General features: G+C 31.7%; 1 protein-coding gene across 1 annotated transcript; it reads right to left on the bottom strand.

Moving 5' to 3' along the window:
* Window positions 1-231: 231 nt before the first annotated feature.
* LOC132732549 (ankyrin-3-like) lies at window positions 232-10,503 on the bottom strand. Its single transcript, XM_060719029.1, has 6 exons — window positions 10,001-10,503; window positions 6,946-7,018; window positions 5,618-5,789; window positions 4,102-4,209; window positions 2,264-2,427; window positions 232-1,097 (listed from the first exon to the last, which is right to left on the bottom strand). Exons 1-6 carry the CDS (start codon window positions 10,130-10,132, stop codon window positions 232-234), a joined length of 1,515 nt encoding a protein of 504 aa, XP_060575012.1. The 5' UTR covers window positions 10,133-10,503.
* Between the last annotated feature and the right edge of the window lie 3,285 nt (window positions 10,504-13,788).

Here is a 13,788-nt window from a genome sequence, read left to right as displayed (position 1 = left end):
TAGTTGATATTTTTATTTGATAAATACTTATACATGTATATATTGTTACCTTAGTGCAGTAACGGGTTAACTCCTATTAAATTATATATGGAGTTCACCTGTTACTGCACTAAGGTATGTTATGATATGTATGTTATGTTGGGAATGAATATATTTTGGAAAATACTTATATTTTATGAGATCTATATATTTGAATAAAATAATATCACAAAACAAATAAATCAGTCTTTGTCAGGTTACAGAAGGAGAAAAGTCTTCTTCATGTATTTCATTATAACATAGATAATCTTTTAACAATGTTGGTAAGTTAAGGGACGGAATAAGGGGCATAAGTGAAGAATTTTGTACAAAGTTAGATTCTGTGTATACTTTTAACCTCTCTCGAATGACTTTTCTGCATGCGTCCTTGAGGGTTGGTATATTAAAACATTGGTTCGTTTCTTGCTGAAACTGTGTACGATACATATGTGGTATCAGGGCTAATACCTTTGGTATGTACCTTTTTAATATGAACACATTAAAATTAGGTATTAAAGCTTCCCTTTGGCAAGTTCTATATTGGTCTTTCAGGGCAATGTGGCAGTTTTCATCCCACGCAGCACCGTGTTTAAGTAATACAACAGCGACTGGAAGATTTGAAACTTTTACCGCCATGGATAATGCTGTCATGACAACTGTGTTTATTTCACACGTAAGGTCAAGGTCACAATTGGCATTAATTAAGCACTTTGCTGTTTTGATTCTCCTTTGGTAAAGTTCACATGCACCTGGTTCAAGTCTGCCAGTCTTTGTAGTAGTACTGAACAAGAGACATCTTTGGGAATTGTAATTGTGCAGTTTAGTTGCTAACATTAATGGTGTCATCCCGTGCTCTGTACTCATATTTACGTTAGAACCGGTGTTGACACAAAATTCTACTGCTGTAGAAAGTCCCATTTGGCACATTTTAAGGAATGGTTCAAAATCACAGTTGCCTTTGTTGTTTCTATCTGCTCCATGTTCTAGCAAGTATAAACATATATCTTCTGAACTATTTGATATGGCATGTTGCAAGGGAGACACTAGCATGTTGTCTTTACATGGATCAACACAGCAACCTGTTCAAATACAGATGAAATGTTGGTTTGTATATAAATGTTGAACAATAATAAATATTCAAGTCCTTATTCAAATTCTTCACAATTTATTTATGCCTTTTAACAGAAGTTTGCTACATTATGCACAAGTCAAACTTTTTTGTCTTAACTATGCCCTACTTTTTTGTCTAATGAGAATACCTAAATTTGAAAATCCCTGCTCAAATCAAACTCAGTTTGACCTTGAATCATAAATGACATTGACCTTGAAGGCCAAATTATTGTAATTTCACACTTTTATTTTGCTATTACTGGCTATACTTTGTAAGTAATGCATGACTTGTCTTTACAGTTAGACAAAAGAACCCTTATGAGAAAAGTCGGATGACGAATAATTCAAATACGAACTTGACATTTGAATTATGGACTTAAATCTTCAAGGTTTAATTGTTGAAATGTGCTTAAATTATCATTATTTAGATATTTGATTTATACTTGCACAAAAGAACACATAAGACAAAACCGACACATTTGACCGAATTATTTTACCATCACTTTGACCTGTTGATGACCTTGACCGTCAGAGTCATATTGTATTACGCATGAATTTTTATTACTGTCATTTATGGATTATATTCATTCTTGGAAAAAAGAAGTCTTATGACCAACCTGACACAATGTTTTATTGAATGTGACCTTGACATTTAAATGAACTTGACCCTCAAGGTCACATTTTAATTAATTTATCTTAAACTATCATAACTTTGTTTTTAATTCTTATCACTTATTATGGACAGGTTAAATTCATATTGGGACAAAGCAACACTTATCACCACAGAGACATGTTGAATAATTTAAGTATGACCTTGATCTGTAAATTGCGTTGACAGTCAAGGTCATGCATGAAAATTGAATGATATTTTGTCCAAAAAAATTATGTATTATAGGTATATTCTACTATACAATATTATTCCGTCTTCGGATTTATTGACTTTAGAAAGTTGGAAAAGTCGAGATACCCCCTTCCCCCCCCCCCCCCTCCACTGGCAATGGCTTGTGTTTCTAATGAATATGATATCTTTGTAAGGTTCTTGAAATAAATCTACGGCTATGTTAATTTACGTATCATGAAAAGGTAAATGATATTGTTTAAATACAAAATATCCAAATATTTAAGGAGAACCTACCAGCGTTGACTAACATTGTGGCAATGTTGAAGTTGCCTTGTTGACAAGCCACGTGTATTGGATCGTAACGGTTCTTGTCGCATTCAAGAATAGGGTGATGCTGTAAAAGCAGATGCGTGATATCCGTGTATCCTTTGTAGACGCTATGATACAAGGCTGTGTATCTAAATAAATAAAGAATATATCGTTACATATTGCTTACAATTCTTACTTTGTTCAACAAACCCTTGAACAAATTGGGATTAAAAATGTGGCATATCTGACATGATGTAGTTGAAGTCTTGTTTCAGACGTGTAAACAATGTAATGATCGGTAGACTTCAAACGCTGATCACTTTCCTTGACAGGTAATGACTAATCAATTTGACCTTGACAAAATGATCCATGTTGCAGTATTTGTAAGGTTGTTCAACTAGTAACAGAAATATTTTAACCACATTATGAAAATATTTCAGAATGTGGCTCACCCGTGACTTAAAAAAGCAAAAAAAAAAATGTTTGTCTGTGGTCGGTTCTTGTCGTCAAAAACATCCATTTTCAAAATCATTCAAAAATGCCTTATCTCCAAGCTGTCTAGTACCAAAATAGTTTAGCTTTTGCAACCAACATAGAGACAGGCCAACCTTCAGATGTGTGCAGCCTGAGCAAGCTGTCTACTTTTAGCTGCTACACCTTAAAATTTCATCTTGATATCCCCAAAATTAATTATAACAGTTCCTAAAAAGCTCGTAAAATGCGTTCAATATTTACTTAAAGGCCTCAGAAACAGATATTTTTCTTTCTTTAGAAAGCGCAGACATGAGTTTTATCATGTTAGAGTTAATGGTTTTATTACCTGAAGAAAGAAGTGCTTAATATAGCATTATTTGTAATAAAAGTATTTTCACTTCCATACTAAGAAAATATAACTTTACTTATTTCTAAAAAAGCAACAGTAGCAAAATATTGTTCTGGGGTAATTGGCCAATTAGTAACTTTTATAAAACTATAACAGAACACCAAAATGAAAATCTTTTAAGAACTGAAAATAAAAACATTTCTGAGGCATACGGGGCCTTTAAGAACAAAAATAGATAGCTATTTTTAATCGTTAAAACTGGTCTAGTCCATTTAAGAAAAAGCGGATATAGGGTTAAGGTTAAATTCAAGACAAGACGGAAAAGAAGTAATAAATGTTAATAAAATCACTGGCAAATAAATCACATGATTTTTATGAAGATTAAAAATTTCTTCAAAATTAATGTGTCCTGCTTTGAAACTAGAGCACTCTAAATCTCTGATTCACTCACAACCTTAATAACAGCTCTACATGTCCGGATTAAGGCGGTATGAATGTGACTGACATTATATTACCAGTATGATAATAGCATTTGATGCTAGACTTGTTTTCTTAATTTACTTGACAGGCAATTTTCCTATTTATCTTAACCTTCTTAAACTCCCAGTAGGTTTCCTCTAGTAAATTTCATTATGACCTAATATGACGAATTGTCGTCTGGGAAACAGATCTTCAATGACATTTTCATTCATTTTATAATTCGTTGGCTTTAAATCACTTGCTCCTCACCACCATGGGTTAGAAACCCGCAAGAACATTTTGATTCTTTCTTGTGAGGAAGCTATCCAGCTAGCATACGGACCGTCGGGGGTGGTTCAAATTAGGTACCCATTAGTGCATATAAAGGCCCTTCCATTACCAGTAAAGCTGGACAGTCGCTATATGACCTTTAAATTGTCAATGTAACTAAAAACCAAACAGAACAACAACAATAACACTAACAACCGCAAAAAAGACAGGAAAAACAACAAAAACAACAACAAAAATATAATCTTATTACTTGTTCTCGTCCATAGCATTAACGTCGGCTCCGGCGTCCAGCAATTGTTTTACTAAATGTATACGACCAGTTACCACTGCTACAATTAAGGGAGGTTGACCAGGTTCACTGAAAATACAACAGTTTATTTTGTGTGTAAAATTGTTTGAATGACGAATACACAAACCAAATACTAATACCGAGTAAATAATTTGAAACTAATTTGTTACTATGTTAATCTGGAATGTTTCTCCGCCTCAACCTAATTTTGTTATGCAGTTATGCACTAGCTTATACTGCACGGGCTTATACTGCAAACATATAAATGTGTGTTATGCACGGGCTTATTGCTAATAGATATATGTGTGTTATGCACGGGCTTATTGCCATCAAATATCTGTGTGTTATGCACGCGCTTATGGCCAACAGATATCTGTGTTGATAGTACTTAGTATTAGACATAACGCAAACCATGGAAGAATTTAGATAACCTGTGAGATGCATTACTTAAAACTTTATCAACATTTTTTTGCAGGCATTATTCTATAAGAATATCCAAATGATACATTTCTATTGTTTTTATTAATATTTGAAATTCTAAATGAAAATGTGCCCGTTGTAGACCAATCCACTTTAATGATTAATGATTTTTTCTACAAATTTACTCTTTTTTTCTTTTTACCATTGCAAAGATAAAATAAAGATAAAATATTACTCTTTTCTTAATTGAACACGGTGTTCAAATAAGATTTAATTTCCCTGCATGAATTATCACTTCATATTGATTTTATTCGTCGATACTAGTATTTGTTACTATGCATTGAATAAATCATTGTTTTTTTTTCTAATTAAATTTCCTCCCATTTATACTTTCTGTTTATAATGTCGCTTTTCATTGGATAATCGTAACGTATATTAAGTTAAAAAATGAAAAAATCTCCATTGTTATCAAAAACAATGATGCTTTTGTATTATGAATTCAGTACAGGTTAAATTGCCGTATATATCAACGATTGTTAGCAATATAACCATCGCCTAGCGGCTCATGTTATATTCCCAAAAACTGTGTATATATGGCCATATAACCTGTAAAAATCTTAATAACTTGTAAATATGTTTGACGGGTTATATGACCAATTTTAAACGACAGTAAACTTATATAACCAGAGCCGCTAGTGTTATATTGCAAATTACCGTTTATATATATACGGTCATATAACCTGGCGCACATGTTTATGACAAATTTATGATACAACACAACTAATTAAAGAATAAACGAAATTTACCCCATAAATTGACATCAGCCGTTAATACAGAAAATATAAACGTCATGTTTATTCAGTGAAAAGTGACGTTACAAACGTGCAGTATTATAAAGAATATATTTACGTCATGCTTATCCAATGAAAATTGACGTTACAAACGAGCAGTGTCATAACCAATAACGAATTATGAATCTTATAACGCATATGATAATAAAATGATAATAATTATACTGAGATAATTCATAATTTGAGAAATTACAATTTATACTTACATGTATACACTCCCTGGCGCAGTAACCATTTTTTCTGGATAACTCAAATCTATACCCTGTACTTGTAATAAGTACTCTAAATTCTTTTGATCATTTAATTTTAGTGCTCGAGTCAGAGGCGTTGATCCATCACTGTATCGGAAGTTGACTTTCGATGTACCGTCATGACATTCTAAAATTAGAAAATGTTTTAAAGGAATTGCGAAATCTTATGTAGCAAAATGCATTTCGACACCCTTTTCGTACGATAGTAAATCTAGCTATACCGAAGTATCTAAAATAATTTATAATCAAATAAAGGAAATGAAAACGGGGAAAATGTTTGGCTTATCAGTATGACAAATGCATGTCAAATTTTGGCGAGGGTAGGGATTTCTTTTACGTAATCTTATAGCGTCATGAGTTTTGTTTTGTTTTGTTTTTGGCAACTGTTGCGTGATTTATTAATCGCGTGACACTAAAGTTTGCCATAAGATTACGTAATATGAATGGGACTTTTTATGTTAAAAAAAACTTATCCCTTAAAATCTTTAAAAACTTCAAAATACTAGCATATTAGAGCAGTGCCAGTAGTTCGATTAAACCCTGACAACTAAGTCACATGTAGTTATTACTATTTAGAAAATAAAAATGTTATGAATTATGAGGTGAGTAAAGAAAAGATAAGTTTTCCCCATCAATTTTTAACAGCTGCACATGGACAGTATGTTTTGGGGATCATGCTTAAAAGCCTTCAGTTTTGTTTATTTGTTCCAGCAATTGGGATGCTGACAGTTTTTATCTATTTCCGGTCTTAGTGTGGCGTCGTGGCCGAGCGGTTAACGCGTCGGATTGGTAATCTAAGGATTGCTGATCGCATGGTTTCAAACACTGTCGACGCGCGAGCCGTTAATTTGTTTCCTTAAGCAAGAAATTTTACATTCATTGCTTAGAACAAGGTTGGCTCCAGGAGCGGATTCGAGAGTGTTTCAATAACGTTATAGCGTCCAACACATTTGAACTAAAATGGATTTGTATAATCCTTACTAGAACAATAAAGCGCGTTAACAGTGCGTGAGTGGAGGAGGCACCATCTATACAGCCTTACAGTTAGGTGATAATATAAAAATAACATCAAATATTTAATCTATCTATCTATCTCTGGATACTGCCAACCCCTCTTACGAGTGTTAAAGGCAGGTATACATTGTATACATTTAAGAAACAGCTATAAGATACAAGGGAATCCGGGAACCAGTCCCTAGCTCTTATTGAATAGACCCCTTGGTTCTTTTACATGCCCAGTGTACATGTATACTATATAAAATTCGAAACCAACACAATCTTACCTGTGTTTTTGCACGTGTTATCCGTGCTGGCTTTAATATCATCATAGAGACCAGGAGAGCGCCATCGTCCGAACTGAAAATATTAATATTAAAAAAAAAGTATATATTTGTAATACATGTATATTTGTAGTTTTATATAAAAATGGGAATTTTTAATTAAAGATAAGGGTAAAATGTAAAATTAGACGATGAAAAATATGGTTTTTATCACTGTGTGTCGTGTCTATCTGAAAATGTGAAAATGAGCTTCATCTCTTGTTTATTGTTTTTTTTTTTTTTTGGGGGGGGGGGGGGGGGTGGGGGGTGGGTTTCCATTTGATTATTCCTCTATAAGGTACGCAAGTAATCTTTGGACGAACTGGCTTTCAAAATGTGTTGTTTTTTATTATCACAATAAATAAATAAATAAATAAATAAATAAATAAATAAATAAATAAATAAATAAATAAATTAATTAATTAATTAATAAATATAAATAAATAAATAAATGAATAAATAAATAAATAAATTCATTCATTCATTCATTCATTTATTCATTCATTCATTCATTCATTCATTCATTCATTCATTCATTCATTCATTCATTCATTCATTCATTCATTCATTCATTCATGAAAGAATGAATAAATAAATAAATTATTATCATTTTATTATGCATTAGCTTCATTCTATTAACGTTTTCATCTGGCCATCTGTGGATTGAAATGAAAAAAAATGTTGTCACCGTCTCGTACATATTCATCTGGTCATAGTCCAAAAACGTTAAATAAATATGTCTTACGGATAACATTCACTTTCAAGGGCTATTTTAATGAAAGAAATTCCTTTATCTAGATTATGTGACTTAAGAATCGGATAATTTATCATTTATGAAGTACTAAATTTAAATGAAAACGTGACGTCTCTTATCTTGTAATATACCCACATTACTATATAAATAGATTTAGTTTTTTCCCTTTTGTATGTCGATGATGACACATGATTCAAGATAGATGATGAGTAATTTGCACCCAATCTGACTTAAATTCAGATCTACTTATTTCTTACATGTAGATCTGATTACCACCTTATATGTTTCGACTTCATTGCGATTAGGATTTCTCGAGAAAGCTATTTTTAGCCATGCATTCAAACCGTTCTTTACAGATTGAAAATAAACGAAGTATCAAAATATCGTTGTGCGTGGAAGTAAAACAAATAGAACTATTTTTTAAGTAATTTAAAACAAATAAACAGGACAATATAGACTCATTTTTTAATATGCAAGATTGTTTTGCCATTTTTCCTGCCGGCTATTTTGTTCTCGATATCCTGAAATTTACCTAAAAATAATTCTTTTAATTGTGCAAAGTGACCCAGCAATGAAAATCGCTTTTAAATGGTATAAATGGGAATAAAGCTACACCTTACTAATAATAATATCCTATATTAGTTTGTTGCGTTGTTGGCATGATATCGGCATATGTATAGTAATATCTTTGCCGCAAGGTGTGAGTTCGAGCCGTCCCTGTACACATACTTTTTGTAAATTATTTGTTGTTGTTTATCTTTTTTTATTATGAATTCCCCCCACCCCCTCCCTTCTTAAGTATCTGATTGTTGTAAAAAATTAATGCTAAATATAAAACATGCTACAAGAAATAGTGACAAAACGCTTTCCACATAGAAAAATAGTAAGGTTTGGTATTTTCAATAAATAAATATACCCCCCCCCCCACACACACACACAGTGCGGAAGTAGTATTGCTTGAATGAAAGATCAACTTCTTGAATTCACGTTTTCAACTTCACGAATTCACGATTTCAACATTTCAACTTCACGAATCCAAATTCATGAATTTACGTATTGAACTTCATGATTTCATCTTCGTGAATTCACGATTTCAAGTTCGTGAATTCCGTATCTTGAAAACGTGAATTCACGATGATAAAATTGTGACGAAATCGGGACATTCTGAGGTTGAAATGTTCCCACCGGTCTATCGTACGTTTATGATGTGATCACCATTGAGTTATTACGCCTAATTATCGTTCTGTGGTAGTAAGACACAAAAACAATCGTTTTGGTGTAAAGTGTGGTACTGGCGATTTTAGTTTTGTTTTTAGTTAAAAATAATGCAGATGTATGCAAAAAGGAAGATAAATATTTTCGGATAACACCGGCGTGAACACTATCCATTCATGGTCATCAGCTTATCTGAATAACCTTGGTTGTTTGTTTCGTATCAAATGATGTGTTACAGTTTTCTGAAATTGTAAATTCAAGAAGTTAAATTCGTGAAGATCAAAACGTGAAATCTTGAACTTTTGAAGCTGAAATAGTAAATTCGTTACGTTGACATCGTGAATCCATAATATTGAAATGGACAATTCATTAATTCAATATGATTAAAAAAAATGATGAACAACCTTCGAATAACTCAAAATCTAGTTTTTCCATGTTAACACGTGGCCTTTCATCTAATTTTGATTAAAAATTGTTGTTTTGTGGCATTTTTTATTTTTTTTTTTATTAAATAACTGATGTATGAAGTTGAAATTGTGAATAAATGAATTTGAATTAACGAATTTATGAAGTTAAAATGTCCCCCTGGTCTTCCATACAAAACTATCGTCACACTTGATTTGTATCATATAGTACGACGTTCTATAAAAAGTTAAAAACGAAATACATGTTGTGTAACTGGAGATATTTTCCTTTATAATCGGCGGCTAAAAATCAATTAATATTTAAATACATGAAGTTTGTAAGAGAATAAATCTAACCGAATACAAATTTCTCGTATCCCAAGATATTTTATTTGTTTTCAGTTGAAATTTAGAGGTAATATGGTATGGTTAATTTATTCATTCATTCATATAGTTATCTTATACATGACTGTATATTATAGTTATAAGTCGGTAGGTGCAAAATATGTATCTTCATGATATTTGATATGCTTTTTATTTACAAGTACATGTAGATCTTCTTTTACGAAAACTTTCAATAGTAACTGATACGTTTAGTCAATCGTATGATTTTACACTTTTATCAAGTTATTAAACAACATTGTACCTGATTCCATTTGTCTCTGGCGTACCGGAAAATGTTCCAACTGTCGTCTGCAGCTAGATTTCCGGATGTTTCAGCACGTTCATCCGTCTCCTCAGCAGACGACCGTTCGCCAGACGAAATATTCCGTCTCATCTCTGAATCTTCACTTTACTTCACTTCACTTCACTTAACTTATGTGAATCTTAAATAAGAACAAGATTCCTCTTTCTGTCAATAATGTCCATGTCGTCAGCTTACTTTCACAAACGTGTATAAATGTATATATATTTTTTTTCTTACACTCACAAGTCGAAATCTGAACCAGCTTTTTTTTTAAATTTAGTAATATAGTAACACACATTCCATCCTCGTATGAATTTAAATAGTATTATCAAAGTATGTTAACGTATACCCGTTTATCACGGATAAGTCTTCATTTCACAACTTAAATCGATCACAATTTTCTTCGGGTTGAACTTAACTGGTTTAATCTATTTTTACGGTCAGTAGGAATGAAAGAATACCCAGTTATGGATTAACCAATTCGCTATAAACAGAAGTATATGCATATAAATAAACCTATTTTTAACAAAATACATACAAGTATGGTGTACCGGCAGGACATTAAGTTAACTTCTTACGGTTCTATCTTTCTTACTTTTTACTGTCTCAATTCTGAGTTCCTGTAACGAAAGGTCGCTAGTTTTGGCATTGAAAGAGTAAATAGGACTTGCTCACTTTGCAGTCATCAAAAAATAAGTGATGTGTTTTAAAGGCCCATTATGACCCCAAAAATGCTATTATGTTTATTTCACAAAAGCTTTTTACCCTTAATGTCCTGTTAGCGTTTCCAAAAAGTTACTTATTTGCAATTTACATGAACCATATTTTGCATGTTATGCCTTTTGGCAATTAATACAGTTATAGAGATTTAGTATTGTGTATGGAAGTCAGACTACCTCTTTGTTTACATTTGTTTACTTTCATGACAAATAATTTCCATCAGCGCTACTTTTTACAGAAAATAAGCATCCAGCTGGCTGTAAAAGCATTATTTTAACGTAGTAAAACTCATATTTGCCCTTTCTCAGGAAGAAAGTCATTAGTTTCTGAGTTATAATGTGCCTTAAAAGCAGCATACCTCCAGATGAGCCAAAATATTTCAATGAAATCAACCTTGAGAAAAATTTACTAAAAGTTTAGAAAAATTAGAAAGATTCAATATTCAAGTAAAATTTTACATATTATAAGTGACTAATTGCTTTTTTTCATCATTTCTAACTATAATTCTACTGCGTTACTAACGCAGTAAGGTCAATTTTTGGATATTTTTACCTATTTTTGTAATTTACGTGGGTTGTAAGTGCCATTGATAACGTGTAAGTTTCTTCCTTTCGGTAACTATACAATATTGTACTGTTAAATACATTTTCAAAATTTTCCTGAAAATAAGCATTAAACTGGAGGCGTGCTGCTTTAAATGTAGTGAACTAATAAAATACACATTCAAAGAGCTCCTCTGAGGTCCAAACGCCTTAAACATAAATTTGAAAACCTTACAAAATTCAACTTAGGCACTTAGAATAAGTAAAATGGAAAATATGAAAAGGATAATAAATAAATAAATAAATATAAATAAATAAATAAATAAATAAATAAATAAATAAATAAATAAATAAATAAATAAATAAATAAATAAATAAATAAATAAATAAATAAATAAATAAATAAATAAATAGATCTATTCCGGAATGCAAAATAAAAATTATTATTAAGGAAAAACGTATTGAGCAAATGATCTGAAAGTTTGCACACAAATTATTTATAAATAAGTTATTTAATTAATGACATTTATATTACTGCACGTTTGTAACGTCGCTTTTCATTGGGTATGCGTGATGTTTATATAGTTTTTTATAATACTGGACGTTTGTAACGTCACTTTTCATTGGATAATCATGACGTTTATATTATTAGTTATAAATATTGTTGACAGGTTATATGGCCCTATATAAACGGTTGTTTGTAAATATAACCCGAGCCGCTAGGCGAGGGTTATATCGCAAACAACCGTTTATATACGGCCATATAACCTGTCAGAAATATTTATAACGAATTTATAATACAGCAAGCATCATTTTTAAGAGAAAAAAGTAAGCATTCTTCATAAATCGACAGCAGCCGTGTATATAAAACTATATAAACGTCACGATTATCCAATGAAAAGCGACGTTACAAACGTGCAGTATTATAAAGTTTTATATACACGGCTGCTCTCGATTTATAAAGAAATCTCGCTTTATTCCTCTATAAATGATGCTTGCTGTATTATAAATTCGTTATAAATATTTCTGACAGGTAATATGGCCGTATATAAACGGTTGTTTGCAATATAACCCTCGCCTAGCGGCTCGGGTTATATTTACAAACAACCGTTTATATAGGGCCATATAACCTGTCAAAATCTTTATAACTAATAATATATAAATTCATCGAAAAACGATTTCCAACACTGAACTTCGCAAAAAACACGCAGCATTACTTCAGAGCGATATAGAACATTTCAGATTGATATGTTTTCTGATTACGTCCGAAACTAATATTTGTTTGAATCAGCATGCCTCCAGATTCACGCTAATCTTCACGACAATTTTGATTATGTGGTAAAAAGTAAAATATTGTGAAGTAGACAAAGAAAGTAACTAACACATCGCAAACGGCAATTAAAATCCACGTAAAAAGCATATGGTAGGAATCCGGTTTAAAACTGGCGTTCTGCTTATTAGTCTAATGTGTGCTTTTTTGGGAAAATAACAAGAAAACGTACATTTTACATTAATCCATCTATGTAATCCATCCACCTTATTAGCGCCATCCTAACAACGGTATACAGTATTGAAAAAAACATATTTTGTATTGTTTGATCAACGTAAAAAGTAACAGATAAGAATAAATGAGTAGAAAATTTGAACAGAAAAGTCAATTGTGAAGTCTTAAAATATGTATATGACCAGTTTATATCTTCAATAACTTCGTCAAATCATATCTTAAAGTCTAGCCTAATTTCGGACTGAATTTACATTAAAGAAAATATTTTTTTAAAGTAAAAATGAAAGAAATACAAATTCATTTCGCACCTCAAAGCATAATGGTGACCTCCCACGCAGCCGATAAACATTAACTATACTATAACCGACACCGAGTATTCTTCAATCTTCATAGATTCTTAAATTACAGGATTTACCCAAAATGCATTGCAAAATAACAATATGTAAATATAGTATCAATTATCAGCCAGTTGTTTTTCTCCTTGCATTCCAGCTGCAGCTAACGTTGGTTTTGCCATATTACTTACATAATGAGCAAAAATGATCAGTAAAAATGATCAGTAAAAATGATCAGTAAAAGTTATCAGCAAAAATTATTCAGCTGGAATGTATGACATATGAATATGAATATTTGTTTGCCATATGCAATACTACGAAAGCCTTATAGTATCAAAGAGATTTGAAAGGTGTTATAACGCGAATCAAAATGTTATTTACGCGAAACAAAAGGTGTTATAACGCGCAAAAGGCGTAATGACGCGAATAAAGGCGTAAACACGCTACATGAATGGCGTAATAACGCGAATAAAAAGGCACAATAACGAGAATACAACGCGTTATTACGCGAAACAAAATGCGTAATAACACTAAACAAAAAGTGTTATAATGCAAAACAAAAGGCGAAATAGCGCGGAACACTTTATTTTATTTGATATCATTAGGGTTTCGTACAATACTGCGTGCATAAAAAGCATATATAAA

This window comes from Ruditapes philippinarum, unplaced genomic scaffold, assembly GCF_026571515.1.
Source record: "Ruditapes philippinarum isolate M1 unplaced genomic scaffold, ASM2657151v2 ctg1211_1_1_1_1, whole genome shotgun sequence".
In the NCBI taxonomy this organism is placed as follows: Eukaryota; Metazoa; Mollusca; class Bivalvia; order Venerida; family Veneridae; genus Ruditapes; species Ruditapes philippinarum.
Note: the sequence above shows the minus strand (reverse complement) of the source record. Positions and strands in the feature narration are given on the sequence as shown.

What these genes read in the sequence shown, in the direction of transcription:
- LOC132732549 (XM_060719029.1), bottom strand. Translation starts at nt 10,132, where the DNA reads ATGAGACGGAATATTTCGTCTGGCGAACGGTCGTCTGCTGAGGAGACG. An exon ending in TAACACGTGCAAAAACACAG is followed by an intron (nt 5,790 to 6,945) that starts GTAAGATTGTGT and finishes TTCTAATTTTAG; the next exon opens with AATGTCATGACGGTACATCG. An exon ending in CACAATGTTAGTCAACGCTG is followed by an intron (nt 1,098 to 2,263) that starts GTAGGTTCTCCT and finishes GTATTTGAACAG; the next exon opens with GTTGCTGTGTTGATCCATGT.